This window comes from Manis javanica, chromosome 16, assembly GCF_040802235.1.
Source record: "Manis javanica isolate MJ-LG chromosome 16, MJ_LKY, whole genome shotgun sequence".
NCBI classification, from domain to species: Eukaryota; Metazoa; Chordata; class Mammalia; order Pholidota; family Manidae; genus Manis; species Manis javanica.
This window is the reverse complement of record NC_133171.1, coordinates 53,443,209-53,466,810: the sequence shown is the minus strand read 5'-3', so window position 1 is coordinate 53,466,810 and position 23,602 is coordinate 53,443,209. Positions and strand designations below refer to the sequence as shown.

Here is a 23,602-nt window from a genome sequence, read left to right as displayed (position 1 = left end):
TTTTAGGATTGTTGTCAGGAGTAGCGATAACTTAAGTAAAATGCCCATCACTTGACAAATGGTAATTATCATCATTACTATATTTTATTATTAATATTAGCCTTCAGGTCCTCTGAGTCCCTTCAGCGTCTCCATTTCCTGCTTCCCCACAGTCCCACAAAAGAAGCAGGACCTGGAATTGCAGAAGCTGCCTGGGATCGCAGACTCTGGCTTCGTATCACTCACTCACTCACTCACTCACTCCAGCCATGCACTCTCACTCCTTCAATCCCATGCAGGGGTGTCACGCTACTCCAGAGCCAGAAGTGAAAAATGACAATTAAATGCCAAGTGCCAAGGCTCCAAGACTGAAAAGGTCCCTCTGCTGCCAGCGCTGGTGCCAAGGCAGGCTAGGCTCAAGGACATGCGAGTGGTGGCCATGCTGGGGAGTGGATGGAGCCCTGGCATAGGAGCCAGGGGACCAAGGCTCCTGGCCCAGCTCTGCTGCTGGCTATAGGCAAGTTCCTTCCCCTCTCTGGGCCTCCATCATATCAGCTGTATAAAGGGAAGATACGTTCTAGCTCCACTGTTATAGAATTCTATGGCAGCCCCAGGTCACACTGAGGAGCCCTGTCTTCCCCCAGTTCCCTCCAGGTACACAGGTGGTCCTGGGGTCACAAGGAGGCCAGCCTGCCCTCTGTCACTGCCCCACCGCCACCAAGCCATATCCTGGGGTCCCTCTGACACTCACCCTACAGTTGCTCAGCTCCTCAGCAGACAGGATGATGGTGCCACATTTCTTCCCCGGGACACCACTGGGAGAGAAGACAAAAGAATGGAGAGCCAGACAAAGACAGAGACATAAGCCTGAACATACCCTGAATCAGCCTTCCTCACCCCGCAACTGCCCCACCGTCCAGCTCTGCCCCAAAGCCCTGAGATGACAGAGTCTCCTAAAATACTGTTGGCAGTGTGGCCTAGGGCACTGCTTCCTGGGCCAGGCCCCCAGGCCTGAAGTTGCCCCACCCACTTCTCCCCAAGAGCCCACCAGGAAGGGTAGTGTCTGCAGTGAAAATCCTAGAATTGGAAAAGCATCCAGACTCACCCGGAGGCTTCCAGACCAGTGGTTCTCAACCTTTCCATCCAAAGACCACTTCTGTGGGCAAAAGACCTTGTGGGCTAGCCACCCCACCCTGCACCCAGCTGACCCCCAGAACCCCAGAACATCCCAGCTCTGAGCTGCTCTGATTTGTTGTCAGAGGGAGAGCAGCAAGAGGGAGTGCAGCAGCCTTTCTCCCATGGCTACTCCTTTGGAACTCCTTGGCGGTCTCTCCAGACTAGAGTGATCCCAGCCAATCAGGTGGCTCCTCCGTAAGGTAGGCAACTAGAATGGGATGTCCACACCCCCAGAGAAACCCCTCCAGGAAGGCAAGTTCCAGGTGGGGCTCTTCCCTTGATCAGGAGGGACCCTCCCCCAGGCACCAGCCCATCCCACTCCATGGAGAGATCAGTGATTGGGACTAACCCAGGGGGGTCCCAGTGCAGCCAGAGGCCACTGAGAGGGAGAAGAAAATGTCAGATTGTCCAATAGCTACATGACTTTTGGGTCATTACTGTATCTATCCGAGCCTCAGTTTCTTCCCCCTTTGAACGGCTACAATTGTAGCATCCGTTTTACTATCTAATACGCACACACAGTGCCTGACACAGAAAAGGCCCTCAAGGAGCATCATTTCCTTCCCTGACCCCTTTCCTTACAATTGTGCAAAGTTGATAAAATCTAGCCCCAGGTGTCTGGCCAGCCTGGGGGCTACCAGCATGCTGTCTGTGGAGCACACTTTGAGAACCACTGATGGAGCTCTTCCATGCATCAGCTCCTGGAGGGAGAGGCTCTCAAACAGAGGAGGCAGAGGAGGCAGGGTGCTGATGAGACTGCCCAAATCTCCCCAATCAGGTGAGCTGCACAGGGGCCACGTCTGAAGGTGGCAGTGCCTGCCAGCTTATCCCCTTAGACTCGGGCCGCTGAGCCAGTGCCCCAGAGTTGCTACCCAGTGCTAGTCTGGCCCTCCCTGGTGGTAAAGATATGATTTGTCCGACCAGGGAGAGAGAATCCTCACACCAGCCTCCCCGGCCCAGTGTCTCTCCATCTGTTTCTCTCTGCCTCTGAGCCCCTCTTCTATTTTTTATCTCTCCTTCTCTCCTCTCTAGCCCCAACCTGCTCAGCCTTCCTTTCTGCCTCCCTCCCTCTGGTCTTTCTGGTCCTCCCTCTGCGTTTCTCCTACTCCAGCTCCCTCTCTAATTGCTGCTTCTCTACTTCCTTTCAAACCAGCATCCACGCCCTTCCTAGGCTGTGAGCATCCCTGGGCCCCTGGAAACCCTTCCCCACATCCAGCTGGTCTGGTAGCCAATCCTTCTGCTGGAACCCCAACTCCAGAGAGCCCTCAGCAAAGACCAGTAGAGCTTTGCTTACTCAGCGAAAATATGCTCATCTGCCAGAGGCAGTTCAGGCTGGTCCCCCAAGCAGATGTCCCTACTCCCTGCTGGGGTGAGGGCCCTCCCTCCAACAAGCAGAGAGAAAGAGATGGAGTAGGGAGGGTCTTCCTTGCCCACATTTGCATGAGGCCAACCCGAAAGCAGATGGTCAGAGTGGGGGTTGGGGGAGTGAGGCTGGCCCACCTCAGCTGGTGGGCAAATGCAAAAAGTGAGGATTTAGCTGAATCTACTCTGTGAGGAGGAGGCTGACATCTAGCAGTGGAAGCAATGGAGGGGAAGTGAGGAAAGGAAATAAAGAGAAGGGAGGGAAAGAGGGAGAGAGAGAAGGTGGAGGGCAAAAGAAACCAGGCTGGGGAAAGAGGAAGGGAAAGAACAGTGCCCAGACCCTGCTGATTACTGGCTCAGCCCCTACCTCTAAGCCCCATTCTGCTCCCTGAAGTCCCATAAGCTACTGGGGCTGGGGATGCTGGAGCTCCATCCTGGGTGAGGAGTGGGGTGAGCTATAGAGTGGCCCAAAGTGCCTGGATCCTTGAGGAGGGAACCAGAACCCTCCTTGTCCCCCTGACTGTGGCTCAACGCACACTGGTGGGAGCAGGGCCTAGCCCCGGCTTCTGAGGCCCCCTCAGCAGAGCTGCCTGGATGTCTGGGGACTCCAGGGCCACAGACGTCTGGTGACCTACCCATTGGACACAGCTGGCATGGGTTTGCCTGTCCTGGAATTCAGGCTGAATGCTCCTATCCTGGGGAGAGAGAGGAAGAGAAAGAGCATGTCATGAGCTGAGTACCCTGTCCTGAGAGGCCAGAGCACTTGGCATCCAGATTCTTGGAGACAGGTTTCTGTTCTGGATCAAACATCAAAATAGGACTACAAGCCACAGTCTGGGGGAAGGAGAGGGTTTCTTCCCAAACTTTGTTGTGAAGCGTTGGGCAACTCTAGCTCTGGGGTTCTCCAAGCATTGTTCCCAGACCAGCAGCGTTAGTGTCCCCTGGGAATGTGTTAGAAATGCAAACTCTCAGGCCCCATTCTGGACCCCCTGGATCAGAAATTCCAGCGGGTGCAGGGAAAGTCTGTATTTAACAAGCTCCCCAGGTGATGCTCATGTCTGCTGTCTCTGAGCCCCAGGGTGTAGGCTATGAAATGGGGAGATGGCTCAGAGAACCATGAGATCACGGAAGCAAACACTTGTCTGGCCCAGAATAGATGCCCAGTAAAAGGGAGCTGTTTGTAGGTCTAGCCAGGTAAACTAGACTTATACATATGAAAACTTCAGTGAGGGGGGTAGATCCCCATCCTTCACCAACATCCAACAGCCCCCAAAACCTTGACATTTTTAGATCCTGCTTTCCCTGTAAGGCTCAGCTCACTCACCATCTCCTACCTGAAGCTTTCCTCAATTCCCCCAGAAGGGGTGTGTCCCTGCATCAAGGGAGGACCAGGCGACAGACAGTAGGCAGTAAACAGACCCAAATGGCTTGTGGGCATTGAAGCTGAAAGGGGCAGATACACACTCACTCCTGGGACCCTGAATTCTATAAGCTTCAGAGACCCCCCAAACCTGGATTTGCTCCCTGTTCTTAATAAATGACAGCTATTATCATTATTTTCTATGAACCCGGAGGAGGAGACCTCTTTGGAGGATGGGAAGCCTTTCTGGGGGCCCTAAGGTTACCACACAGTCACTGGGGGCCAGAGGCAAGGGCCTGGGAAAGAGACCCCACCACCACACACACACACACACACACACACTCACACAACACACCCTGCAGTTACCGATCACGGTGAGGGAACAGCATCCAGGGTGAACCTGGCAGAAGTGGGGGGTGGGGCTGATGCCCAGCCCAGCCTGATCCCCCTTTCCTGACTACCCTGCCCTGTAACCTGCATGCTTGCCCTAGTCTGCCAGCCTCTCTTGCGTGGGCCCTGCTCCTGGGGCTTCCTGAGAAACAGGGGCAAGCAAGGTCACCCCCACCAGGTGGCCAGCCCTGGCTGGTCCCTGAAGCCACCCTCAGGCGCCCTGTGAGAAGCCTTGGGATTCCTCTTCACAGAGCCTGCTCAGAGGAATAACTTTCCTCTAAAAGCACTTAAGGCCCTAGAATGCAGAATGTCAGAAGCAGAGCGAGATACGGAAGGCCTCACCATACCCAGCTCCAGCCCACAGTAAGGTGTAACTATCTGAGGACTATGCTGTGGAAGTAGAACTCTGGGTTAAATCCGGCTCTTCCACTTCCTAGCTGTGTGGCCTTAGGCAAATCTCTTCCCCTCTCCAGGCTTCAGTTTCTTCTATATAATGATAGGGGTGGGTAGTAGGAGGGGACTAGATAGTATATCAGGGCCATCCTAGGAATGTGGGGCTCTAATAACTGAGCCGGGGTCCCTTCCAAAGACCTGGGTTAAAAGCCCTGCAAGAGCAAAGCCCATGGGATCTCCTTATTTCTAGTCATCCATTGGACTGGCTGGCTGCTTTGCCCCTACCCTGAGCCAGCCCTCAGCAGGGGTGGCCAGGAAGTTGGCCCATCACTGGAGCAGCAACCCAGACAGGCCCACTGCCCTATCCACTTACGTGAGGGGCTTTTGCAGACGGCTCCCGGAGGACCCCACAATCTCTCCAAGGGTGCAGAAGGCCTGGCCCAGGAAATCCTGCACATCCAGGGTACAGAAAAGACAAGTGTCACCCACTCTGCTCACAGCCACCCACTGCCCCCATCACCCCACCCCAAGAAGCATGAGGGCCCTGAAATGACAGGGTGTGGCATCAGACACACACTCTGTGTCACAGTGAAGCCTGAGACCGACTCATAGTTTGGCATTTAAGACACTTTGAGATTGCTGGGCAGCCATGGGCAGAACTCACGTGTTTGGATAAATCAGGGCTCTTCGAGTCAACGTCATATCTGCAGGGAACACAGAGAGAAGTGAAGGCAGCTGGGCACCCTGCCCAAACCTGCCCGGGTCCTTGAGATGGGTCAGGACCCCGGCTCCCTGAAAACAGGCTCCAACATAGTGGATATTTGGGAGTGATGGCTGGGAGGCATAAATGGGAGGCTTCAGGGGTGCAGGACTCTTGATTTGGGGTTCTGTCTCTGTTGATTTGGGCAACACCACATGGATGTAAACAGGTGCAAAAATGCATCATGGGGTGAGTTCTTGAAATTTGTTCACTTCACTATATATACATGTTATACCTCATTAAAAATTGAAAAAATAAACTTGCTCTGCCCCGCTGGCTGGTTCACAGGGGGCTGAGCCCCCCTATCCTTCACTGCCTGTTCTCCCATCTTCCCAGGGGAGGCTTGGCTGCCCTTGGAGCTCAAGACCTTTCCTTTGACCTTCCCTGACTGTTTCCCCTCACCAGGCCCGCCAGACCTGCCCTTGAGCCTAGTCACTCAAGGAGGGAACACCTTCACCTCAGCTGGCTGCAGGCAGGCCTACCCTGCAGCTAGGCACCTCCCTTCACCTGGAGCCTGCTCACCTGGAGATTCACCCGCAGCCCCTCCTCCAGCATCCCCCTCACTCACACTGACCTGGCCTCACTGCAGCCCAACAGCCATTCTAGGGGCTGATGACTCCTGCTGAGGGGCAGTCATTCTCAGACCTACCCCTGCCCTGAGCACTTTCTCTAGCAGTCTCCAGGGAACTCTCCACAGTAGGAGCCCTGTCTGCCCTCAGCCTCAAGGCCCCCATCATGCCCTCCAGACTCACTTCCTTCCACTGCATTCTTCCCTTTGCTCCCTTAGGCCCCAAGCCCCCCTTTTCCCATGCTATTCACATTTCTCTAGGACAGTCCCTTCCAGCCATCCCCCACCCTTTAACAACAACAAAACAACCCCCTCAACAAAACAACCCCCCCACCTGTTCACCAGACCGAAATCCCCCCATCATCTTTAACCTCAGGAGAGGGGCACTGTGCATCTTTGTGGTGACCATGCAGATGCCTTAAGCCTGTCAGCCAGCAGGGTTACCTCTGCAGGAGCGGAGACTGGAAGGGCTTTCCCACAACAAGCTTTGTCAGTGGGGACCTCCCAGTCACCTGGGGAGAAATGGGCTCCCCAGAAGTAGAGCGAGAGTTGCCCCAAGATCTTTTCTCAACCAGCCCCAGAGTCAGGCAGCTTGCTCAGGGCCCTCCCACACTTACCCCAGAGAGATAAGAGAGGTGTTGTTCTCTCCCCCAACCTCCTTCCCACCTCCTGATGAAGGTGGGGCTGGACTTCAGCTGTCGCTTTCATCCCAGGCCCACCCTGGGCGCCCTCTAATACCACAGCTCCCTCCACTTTCCCTGGTAAGGGAGACTCCTGCCCCAACCACAGGTCCCGAAGCACCACCTCCCACCAGTGGTTCTTCAGCACCATTTTCCACTTACAGGTCAAAACGGAGGTTCTGCTTCTCCTCAAAAAAGTAATCCACAATGAATTTGCGCACAAAGTCGGGATTGAGTGTGTTGTCGATGACTTCAGTGCGTCCAAACTGCAAGACAGACGGAGCGTAGACCTCAGGGCCAGGCTGGTGAGGCAGGGAGAACACTGGACTGGGAGCCCCTCAGGCCCGGCCCTGGTAGTAATGGGAGCCATGCCTCTCCTGGCTCCTGGACCCCAGCCCTTAACCCCAGTCAAGGTGAGAGCTCCTCCGTCTGACAAGGGAAACTGTCCATGTAACGGCTCCCCTCTACATCCTCTGCTCTATTCTTCCTATCTCTAGCTAGGATCCACACACATTGGGTGGTTTTGATACCTGGATACCTGAGCAGGCCCTTCATTTTCCCACTTTACTGCCTTTGCCTACACTATGTCCTCTATCTGGCTTCCTTCCTTCCTGACCAGTGGCATGTCCTCCTTTCCTTCAAGGTCTGCTGTTAATGCTGCTTCCTCCAGGAAGCCTTCCTGATTCCTCCAACCAGAGAGTCATACTTCTCTCTGAATCGCCATTGACCTTATGTCCACCTTATGACCACTGTCCTTCTGACTGATTCCACAGTGTATTTATTTGATGCCCCCAACTGTAAATGCAAGGGCAGAGATAGGGATTGTAGAATCTTTTAAAATCCCCACCTCAGGTATTCATGCCCTTGTGTAATCTTCTCCTCTTGAATGTGGGCTGGACCTAGTGACTCACTTGCAATGAGCAGAATAGAACACAAGTCACTTCCAAATTATGTTATAAATGACTATGACTTCTCTCATTCTGGCCACCCTTTCTTGCTCTCTCTCTCTTGCTCACATTGAGGAAGACAACTGCCCTATGGAGAGGCCCATGTGGCAAGGAACTGAGGGCAGCCTCAGGCCAATGGCCAGGGAGGAACCAAAGCTGTCAGCCAACCCTCCTCCCCCAAGAATCTGAATCCTACCAACAACCACTTAGAGTGAACTTGGAAGTCAATCCTGCCCCAGCCAAACCTTGAGATGACTGAGGCCCTGGCTAACACCTCGACTGTAGCCTGGTCAGGCCCTGAGGCAGAAGACCCCACAAACGTGTACCAGATTCATGACCCTGTTTAAGTGGCTAAATTCTAGGCTAATTTATTACTCAGCAATAGATAACTAATACAAGAAACTGAACTTTCTATCTCCTGTAGCATGTACCTCCAGAATTTGCACACATTGCACACTCAATTATTGAATCCCATTAAACTCCCCAAATGACTTAAAGGCAATCACTCCCCATTTCTGGGCATCAGAATCACTGGGAGGGTTTGTGTAAAAGACAGATTGTAAGCCTCACTCCCAGAGATTCTGATTCCATAGGTTCAGGGTGAGGCCTGAGAATCTGCATTTCTAAAAAATCCAGGCAATGCTGACCCTGCTGGTATGGGAACCTCCCTTTGACAACTACTTGGCTAGACTGTAGTATACAGGGCTCTGAGTTCCCCGGGGTTGTCCCAGAGGAGGGCAGTGTGGGCAGGTCATTGATTCCATCCAAGCAGCTCTCTTCTACATGTGTTCAACATATGGAATATTTTTAGGGATATTTTTAAAAAAGGGACAGGGACTAAAAGATCATGTGTAAAAGCATGGTACTGTAAGCTCTGTGAAGTGAGGACCTGATATTCTGCAGAGTAATCACGATAGGCAGATGAGTAATAAATACCTTAAATAGGTTGTTCATCTTTCTTACAAATAAACATTTTTTTGACTTGGGCAGTAATTGTCAAAATAAAAAATCAATCCCACCTACTAGTCCTCCCAGAAAAATGCCAGGACATGGCCTCGTCTCCTGTGTAGTAGGTAAGGCCCTGGTTATCTGGGACTTTGCCTAGCACTCGCTTCTACCCTGAATTCAGTTAGAAACCTGCCAAGAGAACCTCCTACCCAAGGCAGTGTGGGGGAGGGAGGGTCATCCAGGAGCACTAGATTTGGCACCTTCTTGCCCACACCCCCTTATCTAATCAACCTCTTATTCCTGTCACTTCCATCAGCTAAACCTCTCTCCTGTCCCCACCTCCTCTGCCTTGGCCTGGGCCAGGCCTCTCACCTCAACAGCAGCCTGCTAGCAGATCCCCCAAGTGGGCCTGTTTCTAACACTTGACAACTCAGCTCCCCAGGAGTCCTGCCCTCCAACTTGAAGCTCCTCCCCTGTGTTCCCACAATCTTCCTCACACCATCACTGCACTTGTCACATACCCTGATAATGATCTACTGATGAGGCTCTTTCAACCCGCTAGGCTGAGCTTCTCAAGCAGCAGGAACGTCCAAGTTCCCCTCACCCTTGCAGCCCAGGACCCAACATTGCTTAACAGTGTCAGATGCTCGCAGGCATACATGATTATACCACCAGGAACTGTGTTAAACATTTTGTGCTTCATTACTGTATTTCATCCTTTTATGGTAGGCTTCCCCTTTCATAAATGAGAAAACAAAAGCACAGAAAGGCTAAGTAACTTGTCCAGGGGCACACAGCCACTACTTGCTGACTTGAAGTCACAACGGAGGCTCTCTAGTTCAAGCCCTCTAAGCCTCAATGCACACTGCATGTAGGCCCAAGGGCAAGGGTAGCAGAAGTTCTCTGCTCCCAGTGACTGGTAAACACAGTAGATACTGGGGAATTGTTGAATGAAGCAAGGTTGAATGAGGAAGTAGATGAGTGTTTGAGACCCAACTTCATCACAAGCTAATTGTGTGACTTGATCAAAGCCTATTTCCTCATCAGAAGATGGAGAATACTACTACTTGTCCTGCTTCCTTTTTAGATTATCATCCAATTAATTCTACAGTTATTAATTCTACAGTTTTTAAGCACTTATTATAAACCTGGGGGTGTGCTGGGTGCTGAGCTACAAACAAATAGAACATGAACCCTTTACTTATGGACTTTTCTACCATATACAAAAACTACAGTGTAGTATGATAACAGTGCTAACAGAGCTACATACAAAGGTCTACGGCAGGGTCCTCTCCATGGCTTCAGAGTAGAATCACCAGGGAAGTGTTAAAGATATTGAAATGCACAAAAAGCAGATTACTGTGTCCTCTTTCATAGTAGTCCAGGTATCTGATTTCATATAGGATCTGCACTTGTCATTGTCATTGGGCTACTTTACAACTCTGTAATTGTAGAAAGCATAAAGTAATGCGAATGATTCTTATCCAGAGAAATGTAAATGAATTTCATTCAGTGGAATGCAATTATTTGATTATTACCCTATGGTTAATGACCAATTTCACATCTATTTATAAATTCATCTCAGCATTCCTTATTGCCCACATATGTGTGTTGTTTGAATCATCTGAACCAGTTGTAACATTCTACTGATCCCTTCATCAACAAGTGAGTTAAATAAATCTTTGCCACACATTCATTTTATATTTGAATGGGAGCCATGATTTTACTTTTAAAAAAGTGTACCCTTCAACAGCTTTTAAAAATACCCATACCCCACTACAGACCAATTAAATCTAGACCTCAATGGGTGAGGCCTGAACAACTGTTTTTTAAAAGTTTTCTAGATGATTCTAATGCGCAGCTCCACTGATGGGGGATAGAAGATAACTAACATTTACTGAGCTCCTGTTGAATGTTCAATAGATCAAGTGATTTATTATCTCACTGGATTCTCACAAAAAGCTTTTGAGTTATTACCCATTTTACAAGTAAGGAAATTGAGAATCAGAGAGGTTAAGTAACTTGTTTAAGGTCATACAGCTAGGCAGAGCTGGGATCTAAACCCAGGTGTGCCTAACACCAAAGCCCATTGTGTTTTTACTTCATTGGTCAGGATTCCTCAAGCATTATGAAAATTAAATAAAGATGAGGATTACTTCACAAGCATTTATAGACGCCCACTGTGCACAAGGCAATAGGGAGGACACTGAGTTGAATAAGACTGGATTCCTGCCCCACCCTATAAATTTAATAACAATTTTATAATGTATAATTCTTGTTCCAGAAGAGTTCCTGCATTTTCTTCTTCCGTTCTTTCTAATTCTTAATACCTCCTGTCTTCAGGCAAAAAGAAAATCTCTCCTAATGGCTTTTCTGGAGAATATTCTGGATAGACACCCAGGATCAAGAGAATCCTCTGTTAAGGAAGCACCCTATCTTCTCAGTACAGTACCCTCCTCCCTCAAACACCTTAAAAAAAAACCCTTCTGGTAGGACTTTAATAACCCCAGTCCAGAAGGAGCAAGCATTCCTTTGTGTGGCCTCTGTCCCCACCCCATTCCTGGCAGAGATTTCAAGGAAAACACCCGTTAGGGAAAACGACAGCGCTGCTTTTAAAATGGCACTCGAAGCTTCAATAGAGGGGAATTCCCGAGAGATTGATCTCTGCGGGAAAAGAAAACAGAGTTCCCCTGGAAACAGGAGAGGGAGAGAAACTCCAGGGGCCCCCAGAATCTCACCTACAGCAAGAGAAGGGGAAAGAGAGCCAGGCTGGGCAGTGAATTACCAGGACGCAGGGTTATTAATATATGTATATTACAAATAACTGCGAAATCTACAACCCAGGGACTTACTAAAGATGTTTTATAGCCTTCATTACTTGGGTTAATAACAAAGGAAAAAAATGTGAAAACGTGGACTTTAAAAATCCAAGAAGCCACCAGGTTCCTGTCAGGTCCAATTTACACCCCTGTTAATGATGGTAGGAACACAACTGAACTGTTGTTAAAAAGAAATTAATTTGGCTGTATTTCGTTTTACATAGAATTATAGTTTTCATGCCGGAAGGGACTTGGAGTGATGAGGTATTAGCAGGGAGCAGTGGGAAGCAGAGGAAGGCAAGCAATCTGACCGCGGTGAGGCAAATCCTGCTGGGGAAGAAGGGGAGGGTGGTTAACCCCTCATCACCCATAATCCGGAGCTCAGCCAGCCCTGAACACCCAGCTCCCTGGAAGTGCCTATCCCTCGTGCCAGTCCACTGCCAACTCCTTTGCTCACACTTCAGGCTCTGAGGACGGTGGGGGGCTCACAATGCTCACAGTCTGGGGCACAGGCTACCAAATGCAGGTGGGCACAGGTATTCTCCAATCAACAGCTCAAGGGAAGCCCCGAAATCTTCATTTAACCAAGTGATTCTGACGCAGAGCCCCAGAGAACTATTGGGTAGGTGGGCAAATGTGGACTAGGTAGACCATAGTGTGAAACTGGGGGAAGGCTGAGAAAGCAGGGAGGTGAGGGGGCTCTCCCTGGCCTGGGGGTTGGGACAGCCTGGTGAGGGAAGTGGAGGGTAGGGTGAAAAAGAAAAAGAAAAAGTACAAATGAGAAAGAAACCTGGAAATTAGGGTGTTAACCCTCTGAAAAGCTCACTTCTTGTCTCTGCCAAGAAAACCCTGTGGGAAAAGCTCCTGACATGCCACAAAAGAGGCTCCCAAGGGCTCGTAAAACCTATGACTAAGCCCAAAGAACATCAATTAAGCCACATTAATTACATATCATCAGTTCCAATGAGACCCTCAAAGGGGAGGAAGATGTGAAACTTCTTTGAGGACTAAATTAAATGGCTCCCAGGGGCTCTGATACACACACAAATGAGGGCGGGTGGGCCCCTGTCCTGTCAAACTGCCCTGGGACCAGCCGCTGCAGGGCTGGGATTGAGAATCAGGTCAGGCAAATAAGGTATTCCTGCTCCACATACAACTATGAGTCTGAAATGGGTGAGTCTCTGTCAAGACTTTGGCCTTCTGACCTGGGCAGGGGGCTGGGGGTGGGGCTGGCTATTAGGCCTGGACTGATTGGAGGCTTCTCTGTGTTGGAGAGACCCCCGCTGCTGTCCCCACCCTGCCCAGTTCCTTCTTAGTCTTGCTTAACTTATAAGGAGATCTTTCCCCTTTGAATTCCAGTGCCCTGGTTCCCTTGCCCTATGGGTTCCAGTTGGGTTTGGCCAATGAGAGGCATTGCCAATGGGAGACGGGAGGAGAGAGAAGTAGGTGTATTTCTTCCCAGCTTGGCCCAGGCTCAGCACCGTGGTGCTGGGAGGGGCTGTTTCCCCCCAGGACCACCTTCACGTCTCACTCATAGCCATCGTCTCCCCAACACTGTCCCTGCACACATTGGAGGGAAGAGCTCCCAGCTGTTGCTGGGTCCTAGGGGCTGCGTCTCTTGGGGGTTTCCTGGACCTCACCCATACCTTTCAAAGAAATCCACTGAATCTTTTTAGTTAAACAACTGAGTAGAATTCTCTTTCCTGCTGGGACCCTGACTTTCTCAAAAACACATTCACACACATACAATTTCCAACTCAATTGAACATAAACCAAGAACAGTCCCCATCCTTTCTCCATTCTACTCAGACACTGTGCCATTTCATGTCACCAGTATAGTATGTGACACCCCATGTCCCATGCCAGCCCTCTGGGATGCAGGATGTCAGCTGAGCTGTCCCACTTAAGGGTCCCTAAGGGTCTCACTGGGGACTCTCCAGGACCAGGGCTTCCATCCCAGCCTCCTCCACTTTGTAGAAAGTGGCCATCCTGGCCCCATCCACCCAGGTGCCAGAGTGAGGCCCAGGTAAGGAAGAGCAAGTTACAGATTAGGGTCGGGGTTTGAGGTTCTTAACCAACTCTAAATAGGCTGATGACACCAAATGTCTGTCTATACATGTCTGCGTTTTCTGGGGTGAGGAGCCACGGTTCTCGTCAGTTTCTCAAAGGGAAGCATGTGTTCAGAAATCTTTAAGAACCATGGTTCTGCCTCTGAAGACAGATCTTAGGATTTCCCACATAAAGCAGTAAACTAACTATAGTTAATAGAGCAGAGTCTTGGGTTCAAATCTGGCTTTGCTACTCACTGGCTATGTGACCTGGGCAAATCCCTTTACTTTTCTGTGTTTGAGTTTCCTCAACACAGGGGAATGACAATTTATCACACATTATAGGGTCTCTGGAGGCTTAAATGACTAGATTTATGTAACATACTTAATGGGTGGCCTAGTACATAAAAACGTTCTTGTAAATTAGTGATTCCACATTCTGGTCCTTTCTAAATCCAAAACCCTGGCCCAACCACCCAGGAAATGTGCATCTCCCAAGTCTCAACCTTGTCTCCAAGATGTTCCTGGCCCTAACTGCTAACTTTCCTGCTCACCTTCCATGCTTGAGAAGGTTTCTGTCCTCTGTCTAAAGGGGGCCTCTTGAGGACCCAACTCTGAATGAATTCGGACATCTTCTACCCACTGGCCAGGCTGAGGGGGAAATGTAGGGTTGCCCCTTTGCTTTTCTAAACCAGCTACTCTGCTAAGATTCAGGCTCTGCCCTCCCCATGGGCTCCCCACAACACCTAGCTCCCACAGTGCCCAGACCTCAGTTAGAAAAAAGGCAGTAAAATGTATAAGGTTTGAGACACCCAGGCCTGGAGAAAAAAATCTACTCTGGCCGCCAGCTGGAAAGGGAAGGCAGGAGGGAGCCCTTGGGCAAGGAGGCTGCTTAGTGACAGTGAGGAGGGAAGGGGGCCCCGCTCTGGCTCAGCCTTGCTCAGAGGCACTGACTCCCTGGCTAGGGGTTGCTGAGCAAGGCAGCCTGGGAAGAGGCTCTCTCTGTTGCCTTTAGATTTCTAAAATCTGTAGGGGGATGGCTGAGATAGGTGAAGGCATAAAGAGGTACAAACTTCCAACGAGAGAATAAATAAATCATTAATTATTTAATGAATAAAATGAAAAGTTTCATTGTATTGATGAATGAAATGGATGAAAAGTGCAGCATAGGGAATATAGTCAATTATATTGTGGTAACTTTATATGGTGGCACTTCTTGTGGTGAGCATTGTCCAATCATGCTGTATACCTGAAACTGACACAGTGTATGTCAATAATAATTAAAAATTTTTAAAAATCTGGGCCTCTCCTTCCTCCCAGCCCACCTGCTCGGGGCAGTGCTGGCAAGCAGCTCATGGACATCTCAACATCCAGGTCAACACCATGCAAAAGCCCATGGCTGGGGGCATTGGGTCCAAAGCCAGTGTGTGGGCCAGGGTTCTGTTGCTTATTAAATACATGTGAACAACCTGGGTAGCTCTTCAGAGGGGGCATTTTCCCAGCACTGAAACCCAGCAAATCATTCCTCTCCAAGGGCAGGATGGAAGGGAATATGCACAAAGCACTGCATGGAGCATCTGCTGCCTGGGGGTCTTTGAGACTGATAATACCCCTCACGGAGCTCTACTGTCCTCCAAACACTACACATACGTGGATAAAGTGAAGGTTCCTGTAGCCAGGATTCTTACCTGGCCCTGGTCGGCTAGCTCACTACACACGTGTGGGCAATGCATCGTTATTCACTTTATATAAAGAGCCTGGCCCAGTGCTCTGGGCAACATGGTGGCATGGCTGCAAGGCTGCAGGAGAGCAGAGCAGAGGCTGGAGTGGTGGCAGCACCGAGGACAGAGGCCCAGAGATTGGCTGTGCAGGCAGAGAGGCCCAGAGGACTGCTGTGTGGGCAGAGAGGCCCAGAGGCAGAGACAGGCTTGCTGCATGCAGACTTGCTCTGAGTGGACGAGATTGTAGCGATTGAATTGCCTCTGTGGCAATAAAGTTGGTTATAACCCTGTCATCCCAAGAATGTTTTACTGTCGTTTCTTTGGTCACACTGAATCCATAGTGAACTTGCCCGGGGCTGAAACCCATTGGCAAGACAACATATTAACTCATTTAATCTTCATAACAACCTTATGAGGCAGTACTATTATTACCCGCCTTTATAGGTAAGTTAACTAAATAAGGCTCAGAGAGTTTGAGTGGTTTGCCCAAGGTCAGACAGCTAGTAGGTGGCAGGAACAGGATTCAAACCTAGGCAGTCTGGCTCTAAATCAGTAAGTTATTGTTACAGTCACTAACCAATTAGAGGTCAATACTGTGAAAGAGGCTGGGACTACTCCTATCCAGTCTTTACTCCTGTTGTTTTCCCACCCCAGCCAAACCTCTGAACTTCATTTACTGTCCCTTCCACCTTACTGATTTTTCCTGAGGGTCTAGGTGCTTCCATGGGCCAGGTGACACAGGTGAGTCCTCTTACCTGCACCTCTGCTTACCCTCCACTCCTACCTCCAACCTCTACACACACACACACACGCACAGTCCTGGTCCCTCCTGTGATTTCCATAAACATTTCTTGGTTAACCAGTTGGCCTAGAACTTCAACATTTAAAGCAGGGAGGAACCCGATTCTCTCAACCAGTGAGAAAAGAGAGGCAGGAAGGGGGATGGGGTGCTCTGACATGGCTAATTAGGTGACACCAGTAGAGGTCACATGGCTAGAGGGGCCATGACAGGAGCCCAGGGCAGGTGGCTCTGGCCCTGCACAGTGCCCTGTTCTCCCAGAAGCCTGTCACTGGCCCCCCTCTCAGGTTTCTTCCTTCCACCAAATCCTCCTTCCACTTTGTATCATGACTTTTTATCTTCAAAACACTTCCACACATCTATGACCTCAGTTAACTCTCCCACTGACCCCGTGGAGATGTTATTATTATCATCTCTATTTTACAGATGAAGGAATGGCACCCCAGGAGGCCAGAAGGACCTCCCAGAGGCACCCAGTGGTGGGAGAGGGTGGGCCGAGTCTCCCAGGAGTGACAGAGACACTGTGCCTTGTGGTGTTCACCTCGGCCTCCTGCCTCAGTAATGAGTGGGTGGCTCTGCAAACCCGAACATTCTTAATGGCCCCCGATTTAAGCAGCTCTTGCCTTTTTACAAATTACAGCTGGATGAAGCTTCAGAGACCTCCCTCTGCTGCCAAGGCCCCAGCGGCTGTGCTGGCCAGGACAGAAGGAGGCCGGAGCTGACAGACCTCTCTCTCCCTCGATGCTGCCCACCCTTCATGAGCCAGAGCACCCTATAATTTTCATATATTATTGATGGCTTCTTAATTGGGGATTCTAAAAGCCTTGCTGTAGAGCCCAGCCCTGGCCCCTCATGAATCATGTTCACTGGGATTAAAGTTAGAGGCCAGAAATTCATCTGATCCAAATAGAAATAGGAAAAGGAAATGTGCTGGGCTCTGAGAACAGGGATCTGGGTGGGTGCCCAGGGCTGCGGAGGAGAATGGCCCAAGATATGGGCACTAGTTAGGAGGGCTTGGGATGTGGGGAGGGGCACAGAGGACCTGGTTCCATGCCAGGCCTGCCACCATCTTGGGTCTGGAAAGTCCTCTCAGGTTCTCTCACTGGAGGGGTCCAGGATTCTGTGACCACTCCCTCCCTAAAAGTGAGGGAAACCAGGCAGAGAGCAAAGGGGCTCACCTAAAGTCTCACAGAGCAAGCCATGACTTCTGCGGCCTGGGGACCTCCTACACTGCTGTCTGTCTTGTTGAGGCTTCCACGTGAGCAAGGGCAGAGGTGAGTGAGGAGGTCCAAGGCTCCAAAGGCCTTCCCCACACTCAGGCTGGACAGAAAAGGTTCCCACTCTGGCTCCAGACACCAGCATACTTCCTGACAAAAAGTTTAGGTCCTAAATCTGTTAAATCATCCTAGCTCCTGAGGGAATAGCCTTTTTCCCAAAGAGCCTGGCTGCCAAGCTGCTGGCCTCCAGCCCTGCCCTGGTCCTGCCTGCATGGCTGAGCCTTGGATCTGGCCCAACACAAGGCAGGGAGGGGCCTGAGCAAGGCCCACCCTAAAAGCACTTTCCCCCAGCGTGCCCCAGAATGTCTGCAGTTCCTATCAAATGGCCTGAAATGATAGCATCAGTGGTACCTTCCTCTGGGTAAAGCACTGGTTTCTCACTTAGGGCTTCTCAGGAAAGCCATTATTGAGCATTTTCTAGCACCAGGCACTTTACGTGAATTAGCTCCTCTAATCTGCACACCAGGTTCCTGAGCCTAAGCACTTGCCCGAGAGCCCCAGCTGGGAATGTGGTGACCTGGATTTGGACCCAGTCACCTTTACTTCGGAGCCCATGCTCTCAACAGCTCAGCCACAACTGTAAAGTGCACCTGGATGCTAACACCAAAGAGTAAGTAGATTTATCAGCCACCAAGGGACCGGGCTAGAACCTCAGGGTTTACCTGAGCAAAATCCTTTCTTTAAATAAAATCTTGGGCTCCTGTCTAAGGTATTATACAGAACAAACAAATACCTCTGAATGAATGGGGGAAGTGCAACAGGAGTCACACACAGATTCACAGGGGCCCAACCAAACCCTGGAACTAGAAAAGCTCTGTGGCCTGGGCAGATGGGAGAGGCAGGAATCTGCGCTCAGAACTTTGCCACACCTCAGGTCTGCCACTTCCTAGCTGACTTGCCAGGTGAAATAAGGACCCCTCTGTGCCTCTGCTTCCTCCTCTACAGTGTGGTGAGGGCCAAGGGGGATAACAGGGTGCTCCTCATATGGAACCACAAAAGACCCCAAATAGCCAAAGCAATCCTGAGAAGGAAAAATAAAGCTGGGGGGATCACACTTCCCAACTTCAAGCTCTACTACAAAGCCACAGTAATCGAGACAATTTGGTATTGGCACAAGAACAGACCCATAGACCAGTGGAACAGAATAGAAAGTCCAGATATTAACCCAAATGTATATGGTCAGTTAAATAAAGGATATTATATACAATAAAGGAGCCATGGACATACAATGGGGAAATGACAGCCTCTTCAACAGCTGGTGTTGGCAAAACTGGACAGCTACATGTAGGAGAATGAAACTGGATTATTGTCTAACCCCATACACAAAAGTAAACTCAAAATGGATCAAAGACATGAACATAAGTCATGAAACCATAAAACTCTTAGAAAAAAACATAGGCAAAAATCTCTTGGACATAAACATGAGCAACTTCTTCATGAACATATCTCCCCAGGCAAGGGAAACAAAAGCAAAAATGAACAAGTGGGACTATATCAAACTAAAAAGCTTCTGTACAGCAAAGGACACTATCAGTAGAACAAAAAGCCATCCTACAGTATGGGAGAATATATTCATAAATGACATATCTGATAAGGGGTTGACATCCAAAATACATAAAGAGCTCACGCACCTCAACAAACAAAAAGCAAATAATCCAATTAAAACATGGGCAGAGGAGCTTAACAGACAGTTCTCCAAAGAAGAAATTCAGATGGCCAACAGACACATGAAAAGATGCTCCACATCGCTAATCATCACATAAATGCAAATTAAAACCACAATGAGATATCACCTCACACCACTTAGGATGGCCACCATCCAAAAGACAAACGACAAATGTTGGCAAGGAGGTGGAGAAAGGTGAATTCGCCTACACTGCTGGTGGGAATGTAAATTAGTTCAACCATTGTGGAAAGTAGTATGGAGGTTCCTCAAAAAACTCAAAATAGAAATACCATTTGACCCAGGAATTCCACTCCTAGGAATTTACCCTAAGACTGCAGGAGCCCAGTTTGAAAAAGACATATGCACCCCAAAGTTTATTGCAGCACTATTTACAATAGCCAAGATATGGAAACAACCTAAGTGCCCATCAGTAGATGAATGGATAAAGATGTGGTACATAACACAATGGAATATTATTCAGCCATAAGAAGAAAACAAATTCTACCATTTGCAACAACATGGATGGAACTAGAGGGTATTATGCTCAGTGAAATAAGCCAGGCAGAAAAAGACAAGTATCAAATGATTTCACTCACATCTGGAGTATAAGAACAAAGAAAAAACTAAAGGAACAAAAGAGCAGCAGACTCACAGAACCCAAGAATGGACTAACAGTTACCAAACAGAAAGGGACTAGGGAGAATGGGTGGGAAGGGAGCGATAAGGGGAAAAAGGGGCCTTACGATTAGCACACATAATGTAGTGGGGGTGGCATGGGCAAGGCAGTATAGCGCAAAGAAGACAAGCAGTGACTCTATAGCATCTTATTATGCTGATGGACAGTGACTGTAATGGGGTATGTGGTGGGGACTTGATAATGGGGGGAGTCTAGTAACCAGAATGTTGCTCATGTAATTGTACATTAATGATACCAAAAGAAAAAGAAAAAAAAAACAGGGTGCTGCTGATGTGGACACCATATGGGGCAGTCAGAATGCCAGCTGTCCTCCTATTGAAAGCAGGACAGGGGACACAGCCTTCTCACAGTTTTGCCTGACGCTACTGCATAATAATAACAAGTATTGAGCACAGCCAGGCACTATGCAGAGTAATTCAGTCCTTTAATCCCCACTACAGCTCAGTAGTAGACATCAGGATCCCATTCTACTGATAAAAAGTACTAAGGCTTAGAGAGGTTAAGGGAAGTGGCAGAATCAGGATTTGAAGGTGTCACATTGTACAGGGCCTTCCTGTGCCAAAGCCAAGTTTGGAAGCCCCAAACCTAAGACTGTGAGCAGATGCCCATGACCCATCTGGTCCCCAAAGCTAGAGCTTGGTCCTAGACTGCTCAGTCCTGGACTGCCTGGTCCTGTTGATGGGCAGATAGGAAAAAGTCAGCTGTACGACAAGAGCAAAGACCACTAAAAGCTTCCCAAGGGATCCAAGGCTCAAGAGGGACCTTTCTTGAGGTCCCTCTGCAGAAAGGGAAGAATCCAGAAAGCCAACCCCACACTCGCCTTGGAGTCAAACTCCTAGAGAGGCTTGCCCCCTGCTTTGGGGTTTAATGATAATAACGATCTATTCAGCACCTTGAATCTTCTGATAAAGGTCTATGCTGCATGACTGGGGCCAGGCCCTATGCTGGTCATCAGGGATCCCAAATGGGGCTCACAGCCTGGTGGGCAGGGAGTCATTTCATTTCATATTTAAACTCTTGGCCATTGGACAAACTGGATCCCTACTCCCCTTGCCCACCACTGCCTCATCCCAGGAACTCCACAAGACTGCAAACTGTCTCTGCTCCTGGCCTTCCCCCTTCAATCCACTGCACACAGTAGCCAAAGCTATCTTTCTGAAACATAAACTAGGCTGTATCATTCCACTGCTCAAAACCCTCAGTTTCTCATCACACTTAGAGCAGTGTATGGACTCCTACATAGCCTCCGAAGCCTTACAGTATCTGTCCCTGCCAACCTCTGTGTCCACATCATCCACTGTTTCTAATGTTCACACACTCAAACTATACTGGCCTTCTTTTTGCCCTTTAAGTGCAGTGATCTTGTTCTAACCTTGGGGCCTTTGAGCTTGCTCTTCCCTCTGCCTGGAACATCTCCCTCCCAACAGATGCACGGCAACACTCAGGACTGAACTCCAGTGTCACCAGCTCCTCAGAAGGGCCCTCCTCGGCCACCCCAACTACAGCAGCACCCTCTCACTGGCCACTATCTCACCATTCTGTTTTATCTTCCTCACAGCACTTACCAATCAGCACCTGAAATTACCCAATTTCTTTGCTGATTACACGAAGCCTTTTCAGAGCAGAGACTCCATCTGTCTTGTTCTCCACTCTGAGCCTGGATCAGTGTATGGAATACAGTAGGTGCTCAGTAGATGCTTACTCCCTGATGGCTGACTCTGGAAACCATGAGTAAATCTAAGACATTGTATTCCCAGCAGGGTTCCCAGTAGGGCTCGGCACACCCTTCCTGAGGTAATCCTTCAGCTCTCACCAACACACCCTGGGCCACAGTCAGACTGGGTCACCCATTCATGGACCCACAGGGCATTCCCACCTCCAGCCTTGCTCGTATCAGGCCCTGTTCCTGGAAGGCCCTTTCCACCATTCTCCAAGTCCCAGGTCTGGTGCTACCTCCCCCAAGAAGCCTCCCCAGCTCTCCTGGATCTCTCCCTGCTGTGAAGTGCTGAGAATTCCTGTCTAAACTACTTGAGGGGGTGACTCTTGGCCTTGTTGTGGCCTGGAACTTGGGGCCTCTGAGAGGATCTGCTCCAACACCCTCATCCAGATGAAGAAAATGAGGCTTTTAAGTCCTTCTATGTCTGTGTCTGGTCTCTCCAGCTCCGCATAAGGTCTCTGAGGGCAGGGACCTCCCTGCTACAGCTTTGCACCCTGGAGGACACCATGGTGACCTACTCAAGTCAATTCACTTCTCTCGGCCTCCACGCTACTACCTATAGAATGGCCTGCCTGAGCTAAAGCATATAAACTGCATGGTACATTGCCTGTCAGTGATAATATTAACACACAGCCCATCAGTGATACTGTTAGCAGGAGCTATCTTTTACCAAGTGTCTACCTGGCTCCTCCAGCTTGTCTTCTGCTATCTCTAATCTTTAGACAGGCCAGCAGGTAAGTATTGTTAGTTGACCATTTTATGTGTGAGGAAACTGAGGCTCAGAGAGAATAAGTGGCATCACACAGCTCTAAGTACCACGTATGACACAAACCCAGGTCTGTCTGACTCCCAAGAACTTCCCATGGCATCACCCCAACCCTGTGGCTCAACAGGGAGAGAACTTTGGTTTCCTAGCTGTGTTACCTGGGGTAAGTACTGTCAGGGAATAATCTGTACCTGCCTGAAAAGCTGTTATAAGGATTAGGGAATGAATAAAAGATGCCAGGCAGAAGGCAGGCACTCAGTGCCTAAGGTTGCCTATTATTACACAGCAGATTTCCTGTCATCTTGGTTGATTCTTTGAGTATCTTAAAAAATCAGAGTTACCAGGGAATAATCTTGGACAGTGCAGCATACACTTTGGGAGGAACACTGATAAATGGGCACATGTTCCACTGAGTATGACCAGATTGGTGAAGGGGCAAGGGACAGTGATATAAAGAGGAACTCCTGATAGAAATGGTCACATTCTAAGTCTGCCCCAGAGCAGACTAATAGGGCCCCATTGCAAGAAAGAACACGTGGAAGAGAAATTCAACTTACATCTAAGGAGGGCAGAATTTGGAATGAGTGGAATTTTGCCCTTTACATATAACTCTATTATAATTACAACATCATGTTCTAGAAACTGCTTTCACATTTAATCTCTGTGATTCAATTTCCACCTCTGTGAAATGGAGCCATTTATCACCATCACCATCCCTCCTTCTCAGGGTTAGAGTGAAGATTAAATGAGTTACTACATGTAAATGATTACAATTGTGCCTGGCACATTACTGCTATACAAGTGCTTGCTATTAGCATTATTCTCTGTTACTGTTGTTACTATTACTGCCCTGAACTGAAAGTGAGTGCCTTTGGTTATAGATTGTGTCTGGTCCCTCTTTGTGTCCCCAGCATTCTCCCATAGTACATAGTAGGTGTCAACACATGCTCGTTGAATCAGTTATGTGGAGGCATGTATCAGGTGCTCCAAGGAAGATCATTCTGAATATTTAGAGAACTGTCATTCCCAGCTGATGTCAAAATATTCAGTGGGCCAAGGATGCTCAAAAATAGATTGCACTCCAACAGGGATGTGTATATGTGGTGACTGGAGACATATGCCCTACAGGTGGTGTGGGTTGACCAGCAGGACACCCTAAGATTCCGTGATACCTACCTCCTCCTTTCCAAGGTGCCACTGGCCATGGCAGCTGCCTGGCAAGGGAGGGACAATGATCTCCTTGCAAATGGGGAACCAAGAAGCGCTCCCTTATTAAGCCCCTCCTCCCACTGAGATTGTTTCTGGGACTTCCTAACTGGCCATCCTGCCTTCCCTGGGACATGCAGAAGGCCTTGGCAAGCCTTGATGCAAATAGTGCTCAATTTCCTGGGCTAAAATTATATCTTGAATCAATTTTCATAAAATGTGATGACAGATTTAGGTGCTGGGAAGATGGAGCTTTCTCAGAAGGTATTAAAATACCCAAACAGTTAAAATCAGCTGAAATCTGGCAGCCAGGGGCCACAGAC

The 23,602-nt window shown here is 49.3% G+C and overlaps 1 protein-coding gene across 2 annotated transcripts in view; it reads right to left on the bottom strand.

The window, feature by feature from the left end:
* CPNE5 (copine 5) overlaps window positions 1–23,602 on the bottom strand; it is an 88,593-nt gene that overhangs the window by 45,336 nt on the left and 19,655 nt on the right. The window contains exons 4-9 of one of the 2 annotated variants that reach the window (XM_017643531.3): window positions 6,831–6,934; window positions 5,325–5,364; window positions 5,034–5,110; window positions 3,153–3,212; window positions 1,085–1,135; window positions 731–794 (exon numbers count right to left, since the gene is read on the bottom strand). In XM_017643531.3, the coding sequence (XP_017499020.2) occupies window positions 731–794; window positions 1,085–1,135; window positions 3,153–3,212; window positions 5,034–5,110; window positions 5,325–5,364; window positions 6,831–6,934 (396 nt within the window). The remainder of the gene's footprint in view (window positions 1–730; window positions 795–1,084; window positions 1,136–3,152; window positions 3,213–5,033; window positions 5,111–5,324; window positions 5,365–6,830; window positions 6,935–23,602) is intronic. The other variant, XM_017643532.3, reaches the window with a different exon arrangement.